The 25,919-nt window shown below is 36.3% G+C and overlaps 1 protein-coding gene across 1 annotated transcript; it reads left to right on the forward strand.

Annotated features, from left to right (window-relative positions):
- The first annotated feature begins 14,340 nt into the window (after positions 1 to 14,340).
- ATXN7L3B (ataxin 7 like 3B) lies at positions 14,341 to 18,055 on the forward strand. The gene has a single exon (XM_007088760.2). It carries the CDS (start codon positions 14,656 to 14,658, stop codon positions 14,947 to 14,949), a length of 294 nt encoding a protein of 97 aa, XP_007088822.1. The 5' UTR covers positions 14,341 to 14,655; the 3' UTR covers positions 14,950 to 18,055.
- The last annotated feature ends 7,864 nt before the right edge of the window (positions 18,056 to 25,919 follow it).

Consider the following 25,919-nt stretch of genomic DNA (forward strand, 5'->3'; position numbering starts at 1 on the left):
GAAGTTGAAAAATTAATTCCAGATAGTTTTAATTATTCATTTATTCATGCATTTAGCACTTATATTTTAACTATAAGGTATGTTCCAGGTATTTTCATTAGGTACTGAAGATACGGCAGTTACTAAGACAAAATGTCTGACTTATTGGTACTTATATTCTAATGAGAGTGATAAGATACAAATATATAAACAAGCAAATAGTATAGTTGCAGATAGAAATTGGATGTATAAAGAAATCAAGTAAGATGGGGTTCCTGGGTGGCTCAGTCGATTGAGCGTCCCACTTCGGCTCAGGTCATGATCTCACAGGTTGTGAGTTTGAGCCCCACATCAGGTTCTGTGCTGACAGCTCAGAGCCTGGATCTGCTTTGGATTCTGTGTCTCCCTCTCTCTCTTTCCCTCCCCTGCTCTCTCTCTCTCTCTCTCTCTCTCTCTCTCAAAAGAAAATAAACGTTAAAAAATATTTAAAAAAATAAATTAAGGTGAAGTGAGAGCCAAGTGAGGATACAGAGTATGATGAGGAGGTTATTTTCAGTAAGTTCATTGGAGAAGTCCTCTCTGATGAGATAGTTGAGAAGAAACCTATATATTGAGAAAAAAGGGAACCGTGTAAAGATGTGGGTGAAAAGTATTTCACACTGAGTGAATAAACAATCTGAGATAAGGATGAGCTTGTCAAGGAAGAGCAAAAAGGCCAGTATGGATGGAGCATAGTGGGTAAAGACAGAAGATAGGGTTGGAAAGGGAGCCAATGATCAGATTCTATAGGACATTGTAGGCATAAATAAAGAGTTGAAATTTGTCACTTACTATTAAGGAAAAATATTTGAATTTTAAGAGTGAGTATGTGTGTGTGTGCGCGCGAACCTGCATGTGTGTGTGTGTGTGTGTGCCTACATTAGATCAAATGAACTGTAAAGAGGAAAGAGTGTTAGCAGAGACACTCGTTAGGGGACTGTTGCCACAAATGAGGTGGAACATCATGGTGACATGGTCATGATGGTGACATATTCATGATGGTAGTAATAGTTAAGGAAGTGAAGAGTGATATGATTTGGGATGTATTTTTTTTAAACCCACAGAATCCCAAAAGATGGATACAGATGTAATTAATAAAGAGAAATCAAGATTAAGTCCTAAATTTTTATTTTGGCTATCTGGTTGAACAGTGGTAAACGAGCTAGGGTAAGAAAAATGGAAAGGCAGTTCTCTGAGAAAAGTGGGGGGGAGATCAAAATTGTTGCTTTAGACATTTAGAGATGTTTGAGGTACCTAATAGACAACCAAATGGGGATGTAATGCAAGCAGGCAGACATTCAACTCCAGAACTCAGTATAGTTGAGTGGAACTCAAGATCTAATTTGGGAATTGTTTTACCAAAAGAGAAATCAGAGTCTTACTCAAAGTCTTTTAAACACATACATGAGAGTTGAATATATGCTTAAATATATAAGTTTGAGGTAATTAGAGAGGAAAAATACAACTCCTGCTTGGAACTCTCTTGAGTTTAAAAAAAAAAATTAAAAGGTTTAATAAATTCCAGAACAGTGTCAGAATAAGTGTGCATGTGTTTATGTGTTCACTAAATATGGGGGAGCTGTTTCATCCAACTATCTTTGGGACACATTTTATTTCTTCTGATAGTAATTGATATTTTTCCATTTATAATATATTGACATTATTTTATTTTACTGTTGTGCTTCCTTATACCTCAGTGCTTCAAGTAGCACTGAATTTTACCACAAATTTTAAAAGATGTTTTATAGACACATTACTATTTTATAGACATAAGTTTGTTTATCCACTGAGGGTCAATACAAAAAATCTAGATCCTTTGATACATGCCCATATATTTTTAATGAAATAATGTTAATATAAATTCAACAAACTTGTTTGTGTAGGAAAAGCTAGTAGCTTTTCTCCCAAACATTCCACCTTTTTTTCCATTAGATTGAAAACGTGTTAGAAAGATTGCTAAAGATTAAGGAAGAGAATTTAAGTAAGACAGATTTTTCACCTGTGGATGTGATAGGGAATGACTCCATTCAATCCCAATAAGACACATTCCTCTCAATAGGACAGAATCAAACTCCATGGGAAAAAAATTATGGTTCTGATGCCCATATTAAGAAAACATTATACTGGGTGTTTTCCGCAATTTGAACAAAACATTTGTCAAATATTTTTCTCAGAAAAATTCACAACTGAACATGTATATAAAGATACTACTTTGTGTATACTCCAGTAATTTAAGATATGTGCTGTTCTATCATTTAAACCAACGTATATAGGGGTTTATCTCATATGAAGACTACTGTTTATTGGGTAATTGTTAGCAGACAATCAATCTTTATTTAGAAAGCTGTTTTTATTCACATCACATCTTAAAGGCTGTGGAATAAAAGGCATAAAAATACCAATGACAGATAAAACAGAGAAAATTGCTCTGAACAAACTCTTCTAGAATTGTGTGGTGCATATAAATTATGAAAACACTAAAACTTGATCAAAAAGGAAGGTCTTTAACTTTCATTTAAATGCATGAACAGATGTGGCAGACCTAATGTCAATGGATAAATGGCCCTAAAATGTGGAATATAAGAACGAGATCTCTGAATGTTTTTAAACTCATGCCAGGCATGGTTGGATTTCTCCAGCAATAAATGAGTCAAAGACCTAGGGTGTATGTAGGGCAGTTTTTTGTCAAGGTTTATAGGGCTTTGGCCACCAAAGGCCTTTGCTAGGTCTATGAAAAGAAGGATTGTCACTTGAAAACTAATTTGATTCTTCTCAGTCACCTGTGCATATGAAGACAAGTTGAGCTTCAGTTCAAAAATGAATACCATGTAAGTCTATTTGGAATTATGCCTCTAATTCATTCTTATAAGTTCTATTCCTATAGATAAAACACTATAAAAATGTGTAAGTCTATTAACTCAACAGTTCCTTTGGTTTGATCCAAGTGTGTGTTTATGTTTGTGTGTGTGTACATACTGTATTTCTGGTAAAATTTTAAGGTTTGGCCAATCTAATAATGTGTTGTAAGTACACAAGAAGCTTGAATTCTATGGAAACATATGGTGGCCAGTCTCCAAAGTTTGAAATACTGTATTTTAAAAGACAATTTGAAGCTTTATAAACTTTAAGAGCAGATGATAGTTATATTTTGTAGGACAACATATTAATTGTGTCTTTTAAGTCATTGATTATACAATCTTGAAGGTGGATAACAACTGGAAATCATACAGTCTTATAGCTTACAAAGTACTTTTATTTAAATAACCTCAGTTCACTTTATCTGTCATTCTTTGAGGTTTTTATTGCAGCCCAAACAAAGCCTATGGATTTTACTCCTATGTATTTACCATAATTGTTTCCTTTCCTTCATCTTTAATTCTGTTGTATTAGTTTATGAATTTTTGATCTTTCACCTGGGCTACAATAATCTGTGAGTAACCTTGCTGCCCATAGTTTTGCAACATTCCATTTCATCCTCCACACTGATGCCAGAAAAACTTTCTAATATCAAATCTCTGGAAAAGCCCTTCAGTGATCACATAACTTTTTTTCCCAACCTCCCCTCCATCCCATCCCCAGCTTCAAACCACTGCTTCCCCCACTAGCTATATGGAATAACTTAACAGATAATGAATATAATATATTATTTCATGCCTTCATATTATTTTTTTAATGTTTATTCATTTTGGGGAGACACAGAGTGTGAGTGGGGGAGGGGCAGAGAGACGAGGAGACACAGAATCTGAAGCAGGCTCCAGGTTCCAAGCTGTCAGCAGAGACCGATGCTGGGCTTGAACTCAGGAACAGTGAGATCATGACCTGAGCCTAAGTCAGACGTGTAACCAACTGAGCCACCCAGGCACCCCTCATGCCTTCATATTCTTAATTATGCTTTTCTCTCCACCTAAATGTTCCTAACTCCACCTATATCTACTATCAAACAACATTCCTCTTCCAAGCCTTATTAAAGAGTCAAATTCCCACAAAAATTTCCCTTCCCTGCAAATAAAACTAACCACTGTATTTCGGGTATACCTTACTGAATTCTGTGCACATTTTTAGCATAGCTCTCATATTTATGTTTATCTCTCTACCTCCACTAAGTAGCTCCTTGAAAGAGCAAGTGGACTCCTTTATCATTGTACCTCAAGTTCCAAACACAAAAGAAAAAATCTTCAATATTTATTGAATATAAGTGATTGAAAATCAAGAGTGTTTGAGTTCAGGGTGCCTGGGTGGTTCAGTTGGTTAAGCATCCGACTTCGGCTAGGTCATGAGCTCATGGTTCATGAGTTCGAGCCCCGAGCGGGGCTCTGTGCTGACAGCTCAGAGCCTGGAGCCTGCTTCGGATTCTGTGTCTCCCTCTCTCTCTGCCCCTCCCCCACTCGTGCTCTGTCTCTCTCTCTCAAAAAATGAATAAACATTAAAGAAAAGAGTTCAAAGACTAGTATGTCTCTTACATCACTATACAAATATGTTTACTGAATAGTTAATGTCCAACATCAATTTACATTTTATTTTTCTGTCACAATTCCTTATGAGGAAAGCACTATTTTAATGTCCATTCTACAGACCATATAACTAACTCTGAGGTGTTAAGAGAACCACCTACGGTCACACAAATAGTAAGCGGCCCAGGGTGTAACTTCAGAGACGCTGGATTTAATCGCCATGTGTGCTTTCATAACAAAAGTGAATATGGGAAAAGTTATAAATGAATGATACCGGAGCATAGATGTAAGGAATTTGCTATTTTGAATACTTAATTCAAGGAATTACCGGTGTCAATTCAGAAACCGACATTTCCCCCACCTGTCTCCCATTTCTCATCTTCTTCCATGTTGTCATCCCCCCCTCCACCACCCAACCTACATTATACAATGATATTTGTATAGGATTATAATGGACTCTGTGCAGGAAAAAGTAGGTTTAAAAAAATGAGTTAATTTTTGTCAATTTGCAAACTGCCTAATTTAACTGAATTAACAGCCTGAAACTATTCACCTGACTTATCTCCCCTGCACCACCAAGCGTAAAAAGGTACAGTGCCAAAAGATGGACTATCTCAAGGGTAGGAAGAGAAGTTTATTTTTTCTTAGTTCATCTTGATATTGAGGGTTTTTTTTTTTCATTTTTAATTCTGTGTTGTAACTTGTTTATGTATGTAGGATTTATGGGAGCAAGTATTTGGGGCTAAAAAAAAAAAAAGCTGACTTGTTATTTTCTTTGAACTCCCAAGGAAACATTAACAAAAACCAGAGGTAAGCATATGAAAATATATCTGCAAAAACACCCTCCTGCCTTAAAAATAAAGGGAATGGGCAGGCAAACAAAAGAAACACTATGAAACAAATTAGCTTCAGGAGCCTGAGGCCTGATCTAGAGAAAAATGGCAACAGTACCTATGTTTGACCAGAAGAGAATTTCACTGCACAGAACTATTTCAAGGGCAGATGCCACTCGCATGTTTTAAGAGAAAGCTTTTTATAAAGCCAACAAATTCATTTATATATGAATGCTTGCGATTTTGTGTAGGATTCAGACAGGCTACTTCCCAGAGAACAACAGTTGACATAAAATACACTAAATCTACTTCGTCAAAGTTTATTCCTTCGATTTATTTCCTCTTTGTTTCTTATCATTAATATCTAACCCTCAATATATCAGGAAAATTGTCACCATTATTTGCCATCTGGGTCCAGTGGGCCTGTTAAAAAATAGTTTTGCCATTTAATAAATAACTCACTGAAATAAGACTAAAGAGAGAGTGGAAAACAACTATGTTAGAAATCTTTAAATAAATGTAACCATTAAAAGACTTTTTGCAACAAGTAAATTTTGGTACAAAAACTTCATAAAAGATGAAAAATATGTCACACCTCCTTTTAGCAAAATAATTTCTTCTGAAAAACTTTGCCCAATAAAGGTCTTCCTAGCTAATTACTAGCTAAATGTAATTACCGTATGCCCCTTTTTTCTTGGAAATATATTGTTCACTTACAGATTCTAGAAAATTCATCTAGATACTGTCATCTGCAGACTCATTGTCTCATTGTCTGAGATTCCACTTACATGAGCCATTTCATATCCATGATCCATTTCACCATCATTAGACTACTGCTATCTATCCCTTTGAATTTATCTTCTAATTCATCCAATAATTGTAAAACATCTTCCTCTGTCAATTTTCTTCTCTACACCATTAAGGACAGAAAATGAAGATTCCTGAATTCTCAATTGTGTTCAGTAAGAGCTAAAAGCAGATCATAGAGGTGTTATCTCCAGCCTTCTTTTACACCTTCTTGAAAGATGATGCAGTATTTTGGGACACAGAATAGTAAAAGTGAGAGACAATAATTATTTTGCTGATATTCTATCCTTTTAACAGAAGGATAGCAGAAAACAAACTTTCTTGAAGGGCTATATTAAATAGTTTAGGCTTAGGAGTTATGTGGTCTTCACTGCAACTTCTCAATTCTGCCATTGAAGAAAAAGCAGCCATGGACAATACAGAAATTAAATGTAGCTGTGTCCCCGAACAACTTTATTCACAAAAAGAAGTAATAATCTTGATTTTGCCCATGTTTGCCTCTATGTGACCAGACGATTTCATCATTCTTCTGTTTTCTTATTGTTTTTGCCTTTTAAAAATAATTGATAATTATTGATGAAACAGTTATTCTAATAATGAAATAGAAAAATGTTTCAAGAATATAGAAAAAAATAAGATCACCAAGGTCCTATTAATGTAGCTTAGATTTAGAGATATGTCCAGTGAATCCATAAGATAGAATTAACTTTATTCTATTTTAAATAATTAAATTTTCACTTCCTTCTTTGAGTTCTCAGAAAAATACCGGTTATGAAGCAACAATTTTACTAATAGTAGGTAATACTCAAAGACAAACTTTAATTCTAAACCTTGGTGCAGTAGATCGTGATGATATATTAAGTATTAAGGGTCTTTTATGAGGGTGCCTGGGGGGCTCAGTCAGTTAAGCAACTGACTCTTGATTTTGGCTCAGTTCATGATCTCATGGTTGTGAGATCGAGCCCCGCATGAGGAGCTCTCTCGCTTTCTCTTTCTCTCTCTCTCTCTCTCTCTCTCTCAAAAAACTATACATGTCATTGCATTAAATGACAACGATGGGACTTATCTATGTTTGTATTTTTCTGTAAGATACAACATCTAGTCAAGTAAGAACCACACAGGTCAGAAAGTGAGAAAAATGTTTGAGGGCTATGTTAAGGATGTATTCACAACTGACTAAAATTTAACAGCAATGGGGGCTGGCTACAAAAAGAAAATGAGTGGCAAAAGTAGATGTTGATGTTCATAAGGAGTGAAATTTGGTAAAGTTAGAGTAAGATAATGTAAGAATGATATTTTAGGAAATATTTAAAAAGCGAGGCTAGAAAGCAGCTAATAACCTCTGAGAATGGGGACAAATCAAGGATCAAAAATTCCTTTGAGAATTGAAAATCGAAGAGCAGTTTCAGATGAATGAAAGAAAAGAAGAGGTAATACAACATGAGGTTAAGTCCAGAAAGGTTATTAGGATACTTTAATTAAAAAAAAAATCGTAATTAATCTGTGAAAGATTCTGAGATACCCTCATGTTAGTGCCTAAATTTGCTCTTACTTTTACGTTTACCAAGATTTTCACAAGAAAATTAATCTCTCACTTGGTGGCAAGTGCCAGATGCCTGTCTATGGAACACAAGAAGTAAAAGCATCCCACCCACCAGGTTAACAGCTTGACTTAAGAAAATATGAGACAGCTCTTGATGGGAGAAGACAAACAAAAACAAACCTAATGGACATTAGTCAAATTAGGGGGGAAAAGTATATTCAATTAATTACACGAAAACTTCTTTGTAACTTGAATGCAAAGAACTATGGCAAAAGAAAGAAAATAAGAAAGAAAGAAAATTTTGCACTGAGAAATTTAAAACCAATTTCGTAAAACCTCTAATACTTCTTAGACAGTAAGACCTTTTATATGAAGATTTTATTCTTAAAACCCTCAAAATACATTTCTAAATTAAGTTTATGATCTCTCTGTGTAGTGCATGGTTTGATAATCCAAAAAATGTTCCTTTTGAAGCAAAAGCTTCAAACAATCGAAATTAAAAAATAAAAAAAATTAAACAGTACCTTGTGTAAATGTGTAGAGCTTCACTTTATTAGTGATAAATAATATCCATATTTTAGCAGCTATGGATAAGCAGAGTGCTTAAGCAATTGTATATGTCATTGGCCATTGGTAAATGCTACATTGGCAGTAAGATTTTGATGTAATACATATTAATGCTAACTCTAAAGTGTCTTTACAAAATACATTTATTGTGTAACAAAGAGAAAATTAGGATTCACAAGCCCTGACGTCCTAATTCTGCCACCAATTAGTTGGACAATTTATTTAACATCTCTGGCCTTTATTTCTTTACAGACATGAAGATATAAGTTTAGTTTCTTCCTTTTTCTATTGGGCTGATTAAGGAAAAAAATGCCACGGATTTTTCTTGGTGAGTTCTATGTTCAGCTGTTTCTGTTTACTCTGCTGTGCACTAGCAACCAAAAGGCATGTTTTACTAATCAAGACAGGTTGAAGGCATGTTTTACTAATCAGGACAGGTCCAATCAGGACAGGTCAAGGTTACATGTCATGTTACAATCTTGGGGGTTATATTTCTAAAAAGTATTGTGCTTGGCAAAACCGGAATTAGCAAGATCAAGCTCTCCTAAAGTATATGGACTAGTAGTGGAGGAAAAGGCATCAATATTACTGTCATTAAATATATTTAAAAACTAATGTAATAGAAGTTCCAGAAGGCATCTGTGTCCAAAAGAAACCTGAGTTGTCAGCATTGTAAACTCACTCTGGTAGATGAGCTTTCTTCAGAATCATCTTCATTTTTTTTCTTTTGAGAGAGAGAGAAAGAGAGAGCAGGGGAGGGGCAGAGAGAGAGGGAGACAGAATCTAAAGCAGGATCCATGCTCTGAGCTGTCAGCACAGAGCCTGATGCAGGGCTTGAACCCACGGACTGAGAGATCATGACCTGAGCCGATGTCAGAAGCTTAATTGACGGAGCCACCCAGGTGCCCTTCATCTTCATTTTTTTTTAATGTTTTATTTATTTATTGAGAAAGAGAGGGAGAGAAGGAGAAGGATCAGGGGAGGAGCAGAGAGAGAATCCCAAGCACGATGCTGGGCTCCATCTCAGGAACCCTAAGATCATGACCTGAGCTGAAACCAAGAGTCTGACCCTTAACCGACTGAGCCACCCAGGTGCCCAGAATCATCTTCATTTTAAAGCAACATTGCTACAGCACCCTGATCTGCTAAGATAATTTTTTTTTTACCATAATTAAGGCTTTCATTAGACAAACCATGTCTTTAAAAGTATTTTTATTAGATTAAAATTGAATGTCTTTGAACTTGTGTACATCATTGTTTTTTTTTTTTTTTTTTCAAAATTTTCTGCTATGTAATTGTTCCAGATTAAAAGAGACTACAAAGACATGACAAGTAAATGCAACATCTAGTCCTGGCTTGGCTTCCAGGAAAAAAATAAAAACTCTAGAAAGGACATTATTAGGATATTTGGCAATATTTGAATATGGATTGTATTTTAAACAATAGTATTAGTCAATTCTTAAACTAGTCAAAATCCTAAATTTGATCATTGTAATGTGATTGATAAGAGAATGTCGACAACCTTATGGCATAGGCACACTGAAATATTTAGAGGTAATAGGGCATGATATCTGTAACCCACTATCCAATAGATTAGGAAAAAACAATAATTCAGATTAGTTTGTGATAAGGAAATTCCAGAGGGGGAGGGAGAGATGAAGAGAGGAAGAAAGAGTGTAGAAGTGGCAAAATGTTAAGTAAATTTGGGTGAAGAGGAGATATATATAAGCTATTTCTAATATTCTTACTATTCTGTAAGTTTGAAATTTATTTAAAACAGGGGTTTTTAAAAGTCTCTGTTAATTGTTGCCACATCCACATTGCCTAATCAGAAATTATTTTCTGTGTTCAGGTTTACATTTTTCTGGGCCCTTCTTTGCGTCCAATTGTAGGTATACACATATCCTTCTCTGCACTACCATGCACACTCTCTCACACAGGGAGGATCCAGCAACAATTATTATATTGTCTTACGAAACAGATTATAACCTACAAGGCAATGCCATAAATACTTTTAAAATGTTTTTTAAAACATATTTCTGTACATACAAATGTATGAAAATCATTCCAGAGAGCCTCTAGAGCACTTCTGTAGATCAAACTGGTCTCAACAATTGATATATAGAAAGATCAACTGTTTAAAAAAGACTATATTATGCTAAGTGCTAAAAATTTTATTCATATACTACACTACTTACTAACTATAGTTAGCAGGATTACAGTGTCTTTCTCTTTAGAAGATCATAAGCCAGAGTTGTTATAAACGCCAAAATTCACTAAGTCACCTTGATTTCACAGTTGAGTAGGGCAGATTAAAATCGTAAATTTATTTTAGACATTGCAATTTTAGCATGACACCCTTATCTAATATCAAATTGTGGTGTCTCAGAATCTCATGCAAGGCATGATAATCAGTTTTTAAATGCAAATCCTGAAAAATGGATTTCAGCAGAGGATGAATTTGAAACTTCAAGCTGGCCATGCCTGGGAGGACGTGTGAGTGCTTACTGTTGGCTTATGGCACACATACATTTCTTTTGGCAAACTATTGACAAGAAGGCATAATACTACATAGCTTATTTCTGACATATATCATGGTCCAATGAAACTAAGAAGAAGACCGTATGGCCAAATGTTCCCTCCCTCTCTAATTTGCTATTCACTTATTTTTAAATACCTGGGTAAGTAAAGAAAAAAAAATAAAGTTTTAATGAATATTTTATAAGTAAAAGTGAATTTCATAGGAGTCAAAATCGTTACAGAAATTAAATTTTTCAGCTAAAATAAACATCTACAAATAACACCTTCGGATATTAGGCAAGATAATTACAACACTCAGCTAGTGTTCAGTAGATGAATAATTTTCCAAACCCTGAAGGTGCTTCAAGATGCCCTAGGTAGTAGAGCAGATTAGTTTGTAATAAGAAAACCCTTAGTCATCCAGTTGAGGACCTAACACTTGAGTTTTGTAGGCCAATATATATACATATTGACCCATAACTTGAAAAACCTATTTTCTTAGATTACTCAATTCACAGAAATTTAGTTTTAGAAAAACATTCAGAAAACATGAGCCCACCTATCTTTTTTTTTTTTTTTACAAATGTGAATTCACCTTCTTGCCCAAAGTCACTTGATAGATTAGTAGCAGAAATAATAAAATAGTAGCAACCCCTGTCTTTTGGCTACCAGAACTATCCATGATGCACTCTACTATCTCACTTTTCTATTTCATGTGAACACATACACAGAAAAATGTGTGACTATTAAAAAATAGTTGTTTTATGGATTTTCAACCTTTCATAAAAACCATTAGATAACAATTCAAAGCATGTTCCTCTTTGAAAGAGTTGATTTTCTCAGTGCATGTATTACAACTGAATGGGGAGAAAATAAAGACAATTAAACTTTCACAGTAAATTCCTTATACTTACCTTAATTTGTGTACTAAATATTTTAAACCTATATGATGTACATAATGTTTGAAGATCACTTACTTATGAAGAATTAATCCCCATCACTTGCTTTATATTGAAAAAATGGCTTGGATAATGGAGAATATCTATTTTATTTCATTTCATTTTTATACCAAAGGCTTAAATATCTTCAACCCTATTGACTGCAATAGAACTAAGGAGTTCCTTCTAACTTCTTTTTGTGGCATATCATTGATTTAACATAAAGACTTCAGTACATTTCAGTGAGAAGTAAGGCAATCTAGTTAAATGAAACAAATAGAAGAGAGGAAATAAGGTGATGATGAACATCAATGCAAATTTTCAATGTCACAAAAGTGTTGCTGTTCTAAAAGTAAATTTGATAAAATACGGACAGAAAATTTAAACCTAGCCATTGTCCTGATTATTTGAATTTCAGCTAATATGATGGTCTGCTTGTGATATATTTTGAAGTATATTTTATTGATGACCCTCTTCATTAAATAAACTGAGGACTTCAGTTCCAGCTCTCACAATATAAGGAGGACTTAAGGAGCAGAGAAACAATCTTTTATTCTCTCCCATCAAAATCAAATATGCAAAGGTTCTCATGATAATTTGGCCAGAACAAATTACATGGGAGACAATCACCATGAAGAACAATTGTCCACTATCAAGCCCTTTTAATTCCTTGCTACTCAAAGTGGTCCATGAACCAGCAGCATCAAAGTATGTTAGAAATGCAGAAACCCAGGCCCTACGTGAGACATACTGAACTATAATCTGCATTTTTAAAAGATCTCTGAATGGTTTGTATGAACATGAAAGTTTAAGAAGTATTGCTTTAAAACAGATTTGCAGAAGGCATGAGAGAAAAGGAGTCAGTTTTACATGACTCCTTTATTTTAGGAGTCAGTTTTACATGACTCCTTTTACATGACTCCTTATTTAACATCTGTATTTTCTTAACTAGACATATCACAAAAAAATAATAATATAGTATTATATACTTTTGTTAGATACTTTGTGAAAATTTTTATATTCACTCTCATGTTTAAATCTCACAACAAACCTATGTGATGAGAACTGTCACCAACATTTTGGAATGAGAAAACAGATTTACATAAATAGATAGGACAAGTTCACACAGATAGTAACTGGTAGGAAGCAATCTGACTCAAGAGCTTGTGCACTTAATCATTATATTTTATGGATTAACATATGGCTACATGCAGATTCTGACCTATCAAAATATGGTACCAATTTTTGAGTGGAGAACATATAAATTGCATGATAGCTGTAGTAGAAGAATAAATTCTATTTAAAAAATTTTATCATGCATGAATCTTAAATGGCCTAAGCTTTCAAAATCTTTTATATCTGCCAATTTGTGATTTTTAAGATGATAAAATACACAATCAAAAAATTTGGATGGGTACAAGCACTGATAAATTACTCCTAAACCAAATAAGGTTAATTGGTACTTAACCTTCATATGAAGTGAGATAAAAAGAATGATTTATAAAACTATTTGAGAGTGTTCTAATAATCATATACATTATGAAAGATACATGTCTATATTTTCCTTTATTCTGGAAAAGAAATTAAAGAATCAGAAAGGTACATATTTTAAAGTTTTTCTTTCTTTAGTTACAGCTATTTTTGGATATATTATAAAGATTCAAGAGGCTGCTCTATTTAGTGGTGGTGGCAGGGACCAAAAAACTAGCAAAAAGTGAAGTACATACTACAGTATTTTTATTATGGTATATTCTAGTCCATAGTTAATATGATTAAAATAGCTCACATTTACTGAATTCTTGCTTACATGTAAGGCACTGTCACAAGAGGATTTTTTTTTTTTACGCTATCATTTAATCTTAACCATGAAATAGAGACTAGCTTTATTCAGATAAATACAGAACGGCTAAATGTTGGATCTAGGCTTTAAACTCCGGTAGACTGGATCTAATTCTCACATTCATGCTGCATAATTTTAGGGAAAGCTTCCTTTATTTCCCAGTATGCTTAACATATTTCAGGTTTCCTCCCTCTTTAATAGAGACTGGACGTGTAAATTTCTCTTTGCATTATTTTAGAGATGTATATGATAATCTACTTATAATCACTCTACTTTAATGGACTTATAAGTGAGATAAACGCCTTAGGTTCATGGGATCAATATATATGAATTATGTCTTTAGTACCTAGTTCTTATTTTTAAGACTGAAAGGCAAATTATATTGTAATTTGTTTCCTTGCACCATCTAGTGGATTTAAATGAAAAATGCGGTAGTTAACTAGAAATAATTAAAAGTCAATTATATAAGTGAAATTTTCAAACGTATTCGGAGAACTGTTCCTAAAATCATATTTTGGATCCTACCAAAAGGCGCACGTCATTATTTGCCATTTTCATGAGGGAATCAATTAGGCATGTGTGGTGAATTCATTAGGGAATGTTTAAATCTACAAATAATATAACAGAAAACAGAAGCATCCTTGCAATCCATTTACATTAGAAATAAGGAAAGTCCGACACGTTTAGCTCTCCGAACCAAACGAAATCGTAAACTGCGAGGCTTCCCAGGGACCTGCGCGGAGGGAGAAGTACCGCGAGTCTGCGCGGGACCAGTGCGCAGGCGTTCTGAGGGGCGGAAGTTAGGAGGCGGGGCTAAGCCCGGACCTGGGAGCGGAAGAGGCCGGGGTTGCTGGCTGAAGCGCCGAGACCGTTTGGCGGTGAGTCCGGGGCCAGCCTGAGCTCAAAAGTCCCAGACCCCAGGAGACGCCAGAAGAAACCGAAGGACTTGAGGTTCGGGAGCAGTCGCCGCTGGCCGCTGCTCTGCCTCCGCCCCCGCGGACGCCTCCGCCCCCGCCGCCTGAGGACGCGGCCCTGACAGGCCTCTAGGCCTAGGCGCGGCCCGAGGAGCCCGACGTGTTGCTGCCGGTGCTGCTGTGAGTAATACGAGCGCCCTCTCCACAGTCGTTTACAGATTAAAATGGAGGAAATTTCGTTGGCTAACCTGGATACTAACAAGCTAGAGGCCATCGCTCAGGAGATATACGTAGACCTAATAGAGGATTCTTGTTTGGGCTTCTGCTTTGAGGTGCATCGGGCAGTCAAGTGTGGCTACTTCTACCTGGAGTTCGCAGAAACTGGTAGCGTGAAGGATTTTGGCATTCAGCCTGTGGAAGATAAAGGAGCGTGCCGCCTTCCGCTTTGCTCCCTTCCCGGAGAATCTGGGAATGGGCCTGATCAGCAGCTGCAACGCTCACCCCCAGAATTCCAGTAGCTGCAACATGAGAGAGTCAGAGGGTGACCAGGACAATAACATAGACCGGTCCTGTGGTTTGGAGAAGTTAGGTATCTAAGTAGAAAAAGAAAAAAAATAAAATAAATAAGACAAAAGTCCCAATTCCCATTGAAGATCCTAGCCTTTAAAAACCCAAAGTGGAGAATTTAGGAATTCGGATCCTTTTATAAGTATATTACCTGGAATCAGCTTTGAAACCCTGGGCAGGAGGAGCTGTGCATCCTGTGCACCGTACCGTGCAGGTCGAGCTCTACACCAGGAAGTACAGAAGTGTACTGTGTCCAGCGCACAGGTGAGCAGCTGTGTACCCAGCATATAAATCCTTTGGTTCCTCAGCCTTGCCGTCTGCCTGATGTCAAGGGCTTTCTCGGTAACTGACAGTTTGGACATAGCTGATGGTCAGGCCTTAATCACTGGGCCTCAGTGGGACTGCTCCTGTGATCTCTGAGCCTCTGATTTGGACTTCTCCAAGACAAGTGAAAGTCAGGTATGAGATCTGGATGTTAACAGTTCCAATTTGGGGAAACCAAGAAAAAGAATTACAACTGAATCTGGTAGGGGAAGCTCTGTGATCTTGGCTCCAACAAGAAGAAAAGGTCAAAGCTACCAGTTTCCCAAAGGTCCAGCATTTACAGTGACTTGAACAGACTTGGGGACAAGGGCTAACCTTTTGCTGAACAGAGCCCTTTGTCTTGCACCCCACCCGGTGGCATAGGCTTGGTAAATGGACAACTTGGTTATCTGGGCAGGCTGAGGATTTAGTTACGATTCCTTGAAGAGGTAGCAGGGGCCTCTGCAACTATGCACGATCTCTTAAACTGCAAGATTCATACCTGGATATATGATGCTGTGAACAACAGTTTGGTGGGGCAATCATTTTCCTACTCTGAGTTACTATAGTGTTACCTAGCCAGTCCGTGTGTCTGACTTGGTCATTATGCCAGGTCACTACCTGCCTCTCATGCCAGAGGCAGGCCTGAATTACTGAAAAGTATAATGGCCATGCAGGAGACTGTGATTTGAAAGCTGAGCCCAGAGGGGACCTCTTCCAGCTACTTTCAGTGTTAATGGGTTAGTACTAGGAGCCAAGGAGCAAGACTGGGTTGTCTCTCATCTGACTGCAGTATCCTATTGAATGCCCCTGTTCCTTGGGTTGGTCAGTCAAAGCTCTGTTACGGTGACCATCTAGACTGTCCCCACCTCTGTCCCTCATGAGGGGCAGCCCCTTCCATTCAGTCCCATTTGGACATTCTTGACAACAAGAGCTGTCCTTTTGTTGTCAGAAGTCAGGGAATGGGATAGGCAAGGATGGGAAATGTGAGCCACATATCAAAACTACCCTCCACTTTACTCCCTGATCGAGGGTTTATGAAGTGTAGAGGGGTGAGAGCCCCAAAGTGAGCGGGAACGGTGCTGCTTTATTTGAAATGTTTTCTTACCTCATTCTGTGCCCCAGTAAGGGGCCCAGCCTCATCTGTCTGGCTTGGCCCCATGTTCCTACTGTCCCCTGCTCCACTGCCTATCTGGTGCAGCTCACGACTCCAGGTGCTGCCTGCCACCCTGCTTTCACACTGACCAGTTTCAATTCATCTCTCTTGATGCTCCTGCTTCTGAAGCCTGCCCAGTTTCCCTTTCCTTGGCTTGTTTTAAGTTTTCCTTTTCTTCTTCTTCTTCTTCTTCTTCTCCTTCTTCTTCTTCTTCTTCTTCTTCTTCTTCTTTTTTTCTTCCAGGAGATCCAGAGAAGAATTTTTCTGAGGGGTTCCTCTGTTCAGATTAAAATGGGGAGAGAACATAATTTTTTGTATATGAAAGGCAGTGTCATGCCTAAGCATTTTCCTATAGGACTGCCTTGCTAGATGCCTTCCTGCTGTGTCTTACTTCATAAGGAGTTACATCTTCCCACCTCCACTTGGATACTGCCTCTTAGGACCTAAGCAGAAGACCAGTAAAGACTGACTGACACACATGAGGATGGAGTGGGTCCTGATCTGTTTTCTCTAAACCTTGCTGTGCATGTATCCTTATCCCAGAAGGAACTGTTTGGACTGTATGGACTGATTTGTGTTACATATAGACATTAAGGGAACCATAGTAATAGGGCTGGCTTCAAGACTGTCTATTATTGCATTCTCCCCCTGGAATTGTTCTGGTCAGGGTTAAGGTGTAGTTACAGATTGGTCTTCAAGAATTGTAATAACTTTTTAGAAAGTTAAACTTCAGCAAGAGCTAAGATAATTTTGGGTTATCTGCCCTTGATTTTATAGACATCTCCTTCTAAGGGGATACATAGGGAAAGGAGGATCTAAGTAAAACTCTGGCCTATTCCCAAATAACGTCTGAGAAACAGGCTGAAGGTAGGGTCATCGTCCACTCTTCCTTCAGGGAGGGAGCTCTGATTGTGATATTACTGTTTGCTTTCTGGTCTTTCTCTTGGTTAGAGGAGGAAGAAGTGGAAAGTAATTTTGAAAAATCATTGGTTCATATTACCTCCCTCTTGGTTATTGTTTTTGTTTTTTGCCCTCCCGTTATTAGGGCAGTAGCCCTAGGCCTCTCCTGGTTGGGTATGAAGTGGGCTAGGTCCAACAGGTGCCCTGAGGGGACAAGCTAACTCCTTTCTTTTCTGTGGAGTGAATGCTCCCTACCATATAGTTGACAGTGGTTAGGAACTCTCCCTTTCCCTACCTATCTTCCCTCTAACAGCAGAATTCCTATCCCTCCTTCCTTCCTCAATTAAGTATATTGATCACCCTGTAATTCTATTATGTATCTGAGTGTGTGTGTGTGTATGGGGGGAAGGGGTTCTTTACAAATTTTTGTGGTTTGTGGCTTTTTCTTCCATACATTAGTTCCCACCACCGCATGTCCAGGGGCCATTGCCTGGCATTATCGCATGCTGGGATCATTGGGGAAGTGTAGTGAAGCTCACCACTGTCCTTTGTTTTGGAGATTATTATTTTTGCATAAGTAGTCCATCCTATACAGATTGCTAACTGTGTATTCCCCTTGCCCCTATGGCTGCTGGTGTAAATAAACTGCATCTCCCCATTGGTAAACAGTACTAATAAAATTTTAAAAAATGACTTTATTTAGACTGTATGTTCATCTTTTAAGATTATACAAGTAAAATAAATGTTGAATTGCTGTTGAACCTTTATCATTTTCTCCTGAATGGGAGTTTTATCAAAGTAGAGGAACTTTGTCCAACTTTATTTCTCCATCTAGTCCTACACATTTAGCCTTCTGCAACATCCAGTGTAAGAAACGAAGTAGGTGGTAAAATAAATACAATCCAAGCCTGTCACTAAATGAGTCCAATATGAAAGTCAGTTCTCTTTGAGTGGAACTCAAGATACCATAATGTATACATTTTATCACCTTTTCAAGCTCATACCCTTGCTCTCAAAAGACACATGATTCATAGCAGAAAATGAGTTGGCCTTTCTAAAGGTAATTTTTTTCCCAATACTTTTCATTATTTTTTTTACCCCAACTCTTTAGGTCTTTCAGTTTGTTTTTAAAGTAATTCTGAGAATTTTTATTCCTTTCAGTTCCTAATCCAGAGGTGGAGCACTTCTCTTAGAAATTATACATATTGCTTAGTGCTGTTCAAACTTGTTGGCTAAATGTTCTAGTTCATTAAAAAAAAAAAGTCCCAAATTGGAAGTAATATTTAGACGAGTAAAAATTATGATAGAAATGGGGCCAGCAGAAAAATAATCTCAGCACAATACCTCAGGGATGTTATGGACCTGTACCATGGTATTGAGTCACCTAACATTTAAATGTAGCTGCAACAAATACTTGTGGATTTTATTTTGTATGTTTAGATTTAAATTAAATGTATTTGGTGCTAACCTAATTTTCTGAAATGAGGATTTGCAAGATCTCAATGCTTACTAGATCCATTTGATTTCAGGACTTTTAAATTCTTCCTTTTCATGTTTTCTAACTAATGATCTTCATATTTAAAAAGAAAAAAAACATACCTTTTAACTCCCTGGATACTGCATTTTAACTACAGCATGTACCTTGAGGTCAGGAACCTAATTAATGGTTACTTGATGTTGACAAAGATAAAGACCCTGAAAATAAAGTATGCTCTGTAGTTAAGTATTCAGGAAGAGCTTTATTTGCACACAGTAATAATTAGTAATAATTTAGTATTGGTCATAATAACTCATTAGGACCCATCTGAGTTACTTTGAAGTGTTATATATATATTTTTAATGTTTATCTTTGAGAGAGAAAGAGCGTGAGCAGAGGAGGATCAGAGAGAGGGAGACACAGAATCTGAAGCAGGCTCCAGGCTCTGAGCTGTCAACCCAGAGCCCAACGAGGGGCTTGAATTCATGGACCATGAGATCATGACCTGAGCTGAAGTTGGATGCTTAACTGACTGAGCCACCCAGGTGCCCCTTATGTGTTATAATTTTTTAAAAAGGGGGTACCTGGGCGGCTCATTCAGTTGAGCATCTGACTTTGGCTCAGGTCATGACCTCGTGGTTCATGAGTTCAAGCCCCGCGCTGGGCTCTTTGCTGTCCACGCAGACTCCACTTTGGATCCTCTGTCCCCCTCTCTCTCTGCCCCTCCTCTGCTTGTGCATTCTCTCTCTCTCTCAAAAAAGAAAAACATTTTAAAAAGTATAAAATTAGTATATTAATGTGCTAAAATAAAAGCCCAGCACTTATACTTTATTAAACACCTTTTCATGTTAGTCCTCAAAATAGTTACCTTGGTTAGTGCTGGTTCTCAGATCAGTTAGAGTAACATCAGACTTTAGAAGTTTCACTCTGCTGTGGAGGATGCAAGCTGTTTAATTCTCATTCATGTTCCAAATAATGCCCATGATGCTTAGGAGGATAACGTTTGTTACAAGTGATGCACTTGTTAAAAAATATTGCAGATAAACCTATAAATCCTTGTGTGGCTTTTCTCTTTCCATATTTTTCAAAATGTTTTTCAAAAATTTTCAATCATATATTACTTGAGTCTTGCTGGAAAAATGTGTGCTGAAAAAGAAATAGTACATTCATTTTAGAGATGAGAAAATATGTTTAAAACAGTGATTTACTCATATTTCAAAAAAATACAGAAGCAATAGAAGCAAAAGTAGAATTCTGGTGCTAGGCTAGTGCTCTTTGTTGAAACAATGAATTTTTAAACTAATAAATGAATGGAGTAAAGGGCAAAATGACAGTTAAAGTAGAATTAAAAAATTGAGATGCTAGTGAAAACTTAAAGGCAATGAATCTGAAAACATTGAAAAAATGGAAAATCTATTAAAAATATAACTCCAAGGAACTTTTATCTTTTTAACAAATGAATACATCTAGAAGTTAAGAAAACTAATCTCATCTCTACCCAGATACATAAACACTAGCTACTTAGAATTTTATAGACAATACGACAAAAAAACATGATTATAAGCTAAGTGTATTGTGAAGATAGATGAAAAAAAATGAAGATGTTAGCAAACCAACTCCTTTAAAATATCAAAAATAAACATTATCAACAAGTAAGGTTAATACCAGGAAAGAAAGATTTTTACTCAGAAAATCATTGAAGAAAAACCATGTGAAAATTTTGGTAGATACAGAAAAATAGTTTCAAAATTAAATACCAATTATTAATTTAAAAATGCTTATTAGTCACATAGAAACAAAGGCTAAAAAAGTTTCATACAATGATAAAGTATGTATTAAAAATCTACAGTTGCTTTGCTTAACCGTGAATACTTGGAAGTATTCTCTTTAAAAGCAGGAATGGAAAAAAAAATTCTCATTCTCAAATGATATCAACATGGGTAATTTTATAGAATCTATTAACATACCATTGGAAATAATGGTAGAATACTGTAGAGTTGCTGGATATAAAATCAATATCCAAAATCAGAATAATAGAAATTTTAAAACTTAACATTTACAATATGATGCAAAAAAAATATAATGGTCTTATGAATTAATATGACAAGAGAGGTATACAGTTTTATGGAGAAGATGATAAAATTTTCTTCTGGCATATCGAAGTAAACCCAAATACATGGAGAGTAATAGGGTGTTCATAGATTGGAAGTTCATTATCATCACTCCAAATATATGAATTGAAAGTAATCTTGATTAAAATCCAAGTAGATATTTTTGTGTAATTTGACAAACTAATTTTAACTTTTAGATGAAAAGCAAGGTGCAAGAATAGACAAGATCTTTTTAACAAATTGTCTTACATAGTGTGGTTTTGGTGCAGAAAAAGACAGAATAAAGATTTCAGAATTAAACGGAAAAACACACGCACATTTATATTATTCTGATGTATGACTAAATCCAAATCCTAATGTACAATAATTAGTGGATTATAAACTAATATATTGTTCTGGAATTACCCATAAAACCATGCAAAAATTTATGTATAAAACCATATAAAAATTATCATGTAGATTTAAGACTTACTGTGGAAAAGTAAAACATCAAACCTTTGTAGAGACATATAGGAGCGTATGTATATAATTATAGGAAGATTTCTAAAGTAAACCACCAAAATAAAAGATAGACATATTGGACCGTTTTCATAAATGTAAAGCTTTCTGTGCCTTGTCATACTAGAAACACAAATGCTATGACATGCTACTAGAAGTGCCGTAGTTCTTATCACTGGTAAATTGTTAGGAAAATAGTTACACGATTTACAAATGAACAAAGTAAAAGAGCATCTCATTTGAAGAAATTCAAATGGCAAAAGAGATGTGAAAAGTTTACTTAGATCCAGAGAAATGCAAACTAAAAACATGAAATACCAGTTTATACCACTCAGTGTGGTTAAAATAAAAAAAGGTTGATATCGTCTGAGAGTCATATAGAGCAATTAAAACTCTTATACATTTCTGGTGGGCTGTAAATTGATATATTTTTGAAAAGCAGTTTGGAAATACTGCAGTTGATAAGCATAACCATACTCCAATTGTCAACCTCTTGTACCATTATTTCTAATAGGAAAAAGTTGAAAGCTATATAAATTCCCATTTAAAAATAGTCAGTAGGAGCACCTGGCTGGCTCAGTCAGTTAAGCATCAGACTCTTGATTTCAGTTCAGGTCATGATCTCACAGTTTGTGAGTTCGAGTCCCACGTTAGGCTCTATGCTGACAGTGCAGAGCTGGCTTGGGATTCTCTCCCTCTCACTCTCTGCCCCTTCCCCGCTCACACACAGGTGCTCTCTCTCAAAATAAATAAACATTTAAATAAATAAAAAAATAGAAATAGTCACTATACAGAAATGAAGATAGCCAGGGCTATACAAATACTTAGTAAAACGTATATTCTTATAATTTGTTACCTTTTGTTTGAAGCTTAACAATGTGCAAACCAATGCTATATATTGCTTAGGGATATATACATATGTAATAAAAAGTATACCCAAATGCTAAACTGGACTTCTACTTCCATGTGTATATGATCTAGATGTTGGAAAAAGACATCTTGATGCAAAACATCTGAATGCTGAATAAATTGCAACAAAGATACTACAAGGGCTTGCTATCCTGCCGATAAAGTAAGGGAAACACACCAGCTTTCCCTCATCAATACACACACACTCAAAAGCACAAACCAGAGATACAAGGAAAAACAGAAGGTGGTGCTGCACTGAGGAACATACAAATACCAGAAACTTTCAGATGAGAATGGAGATTATGCCTTTATCATCAAAAATTGAGACCATTACGCTGCACATAAATACAAGGCACCTGACATACTCTTTTCACCCTTACTGAAAGGATGGGCAGAGTGAAAGAGACAGAGACCTTCCTGACTACAGAGCAAACAGATAAGAAAGTCTCTGCCATGGCCTGAGCTGAAATTAAAAAATAAAAATATCATCATCATCATCATCATCATCATCATTTCCTTTGGGAATATGTACTCATATCTTTGCTTTCACATAGTTACCTACCCTGCTACTCAGAGAACAGGCCACCTGAAAATTACATAGTATATGTCTAAGATGATACACCTCTTGACCATGTGATAGAATTTGGGTCCCTCAACATTCTCACAAAATATAAGCTCGCAATGAAAGAAACATCTATTTCTTTAAAGATTTCAGAGACTGGGGCCTGTTTTGGATTCTGTGTCTCGCTCTCTCTCTGCCCCCTCCCCTGCTCATACTCTGTCTCTCTCTCTCTCAAAAAAATACATAAAACATTAAAAAAATAAAATAAAGTAAAAAAATAAAGATTTCCCTTATAGTTATCATATTCTGCATTTAATAATGCTGCTTACAAGAAAGGAGTTCTGATTCTGTAGATTATTATTTCTGCTAAGTCTCTACAAATGTAGTACTACTTTCCAGTAAATAAAATTATTAAACACAGAATATAAAGGCTATGAATTAGACCCTTAAGTCAGTGGATGGAATTACAAACATGAACAAGAGGGAATAATGATGATGCAGTTGTGAAAATGAAATGAATAGAACTTTTCAAAATGAAAAGAATGCCAGTAAAATAAAAAATTCAATGTATACGGTAAAATCTCAGTTTAATCAAACTGGAAAAAAGAGATAAAGGAAAGAATCAGCACGAAGCACAGTCTGTTGGTGATGTCACTGTGCTTGCTTATTTAGACAGCAGAGGTGTGTTTGTGTTTGCCTCCTTGTCTCCCATTTATAAGCCCTCAGGCCACTTTATTTTGTTTTTTCTTCGCTGCACTTTCACCTTTACCATTATAATTATACAGTTTAATTATATATTACATTATAATGATAAAAGTGAAAGTGCAGCAAAGAAACAAGGTGGTGGCACTGAAAGTGCAGATGTGATCAGAAGATGGCTGAACAGGGCGCCTGGGTGGCTCAGTCGGTTAAGCGTCCGACTTCGGCTCAGTAAACTGCCTTCAAACAAGTTTTCCTTTCAGGGCTGATGGCTCAGAGCCTGGAGCCTCCTTCCGATTCTGTGTCTCCCTCTCTCTCTGCCCCTCCCCCGTTCATGCTCTGTCTCTCTCTGTCTCAAAAATAAATAATAAAACGTTAAAAAAAAAAAGTTAATAAAAAAAAAGAAGATGGCTGACCATGGGAATGGTGATACTGCCCACGTTCTCAAGACCCAAGGTAATGCAGCCAGAGGAACTTAATGAAGGCAAAATTATCAATGTAAATGAGAAAATGTGACAAAAAGAATAAAGATGTTTCAGAGGAAGTGAAACTACTAGTATACTTGACATTAAGGGACATCAGATATATTTCAAAATATTGAGGGCACAGGGGGCAAAATGTGTGGTAGGTGGAATTCTAAAGATGGTCTTGAGATTTTTGTTACCTGGTTATTCAACCAGACAGTAAGCTAAATACTATCGTGAAGGGATTTTGCAGATGTAAGTCAAGTGCCAAGTCAGTTAACCTGGAGATTATTTGACTGGACTTGACCCAGTCAAGTGAGGACTTTAAAAGCAAAGTGTTCTCCATTTCGTGGTAGAAGACATCAGAGAGATTTGTGTGGGAAGGATTCAATGAACCATTGCCGGCATTGAAGATGAAAGGGGGGCATGTGACAAGGAATGCAGGTGCGTCTTGCAGCTGAGTGGCCTTTCTGATAGCTAGCAAGGAAAGGAGTATCCATCTGACCAAAACCCACAGAAAATGAAATATGCCAACAATCTGAATGAGCTTGGAAGCTGATCCTTTCCCAAAGCCTTCAGATAAGAGCCTAGCCCAGCTGGCACTTCGTCTTTGGCTCCCGAGACCCCTCTGCCAAGCATGCCCTGACTTCTGACAAGGAGAACAGTGAGATAAGTGAGGACTGTTTTAAGCAGCTAGATTTGTGGTAAGTAATTACACAGCATTAAAAACTAATACAGCTGTAACTGATCTAAACTGAGGAAGGATTATGATAACTTTCCAAGACTTAGAAATATCCTCATCCCAAATCATGACTTATTTATGAGAATAAGGTAAGCACTGTTAAAACTAATCTTGATGTATTTTAATACAAATGAAAATTATTTTCAGTGTTTCTAATATTTATATTTACAGTGTAATAAATAAATAATGGTTTTATGATTTTTTTACTTCCTCATACATTTGCTCACTGAAAATAAAAGAGTTTTTAGGGGTGCATGGGTAGCTCAGCCAGTTAAGTGTCCAACTTCGGCTCAGGTCATGATATCTCAGTTCGTGAGTTTGAGCCCCGCGTGGGGCTTTGTGCTGACAACTCAGAGCCTGGAGCCTGCTTCAGATTCTGTGTCTCCCTCTCTCTCCATTCCTTTCCCGCTTGCACTCTCTCTCTCAAAACTAAACATTAATTTTTTTTAATTAAAAAAAAATAAAAGCTTTTAATATTTTCACAAAAAAATTTTTAAAGTGATTAGATGACCTTAATTCTTCCCCTTTGTTAAGATTACTTTGCACTGTTTCAGCTTGCATGATCAATTTTACTGTCCATACAACCTGCAAAGATAATGCTGCCTGTATTACTATCACTTATTTTATTAAAATATTTCAGAGATGTTAATACTGTATCTTTTCTAAAATATATTCCAAATTCAAAAAATTAGCAGCCAAGAAATCACACATCAACCTTTGATAGCGTAGGTGGGTTAGCCTAAAACGCAAATGGTATGGGTCCCCCTAGATAGCTCTAAGACTGACTGAAGAAAAAGAAGGAAAACAGTTGGTAGCAAAAGGGGAGAAAGAAAAATATAGGCTAAAGGGAATGGGGAGTATTTAAACAAGAATCCTTGGGAGGAGGAAGGTACTATCTGCATTAATGAAAAATCTCAAAGTGAATTGCCTAAGAAAATGCAAAGTATAAGAAGAGAAAAGTTGCTGGGCATTGCACTCAGATGTTTGTCTCTTGATACTCTATTAGTAGTGAATTTGGGAAGGGAACTCATTCTTTATGAACTCTGACTTTCTCTTTCTATTATTAGATATAGCAATAGTACTTCACAGTTATAAAAACT

The sequence above is a fragment of the Panthera tigris genome, chromosome B4 (genome assembly GCF_018350195.1).
Source record: "Panthera tigris isolate Pti1 chromosome B4, P.tigris_Pti1_mat1.1, whole genome shotgun sequence".
NCBI lineage: Eukaryota > Metazoa > Chordata > Mammalia > Carnivora > Felidae > Panthera > Panthera tigris.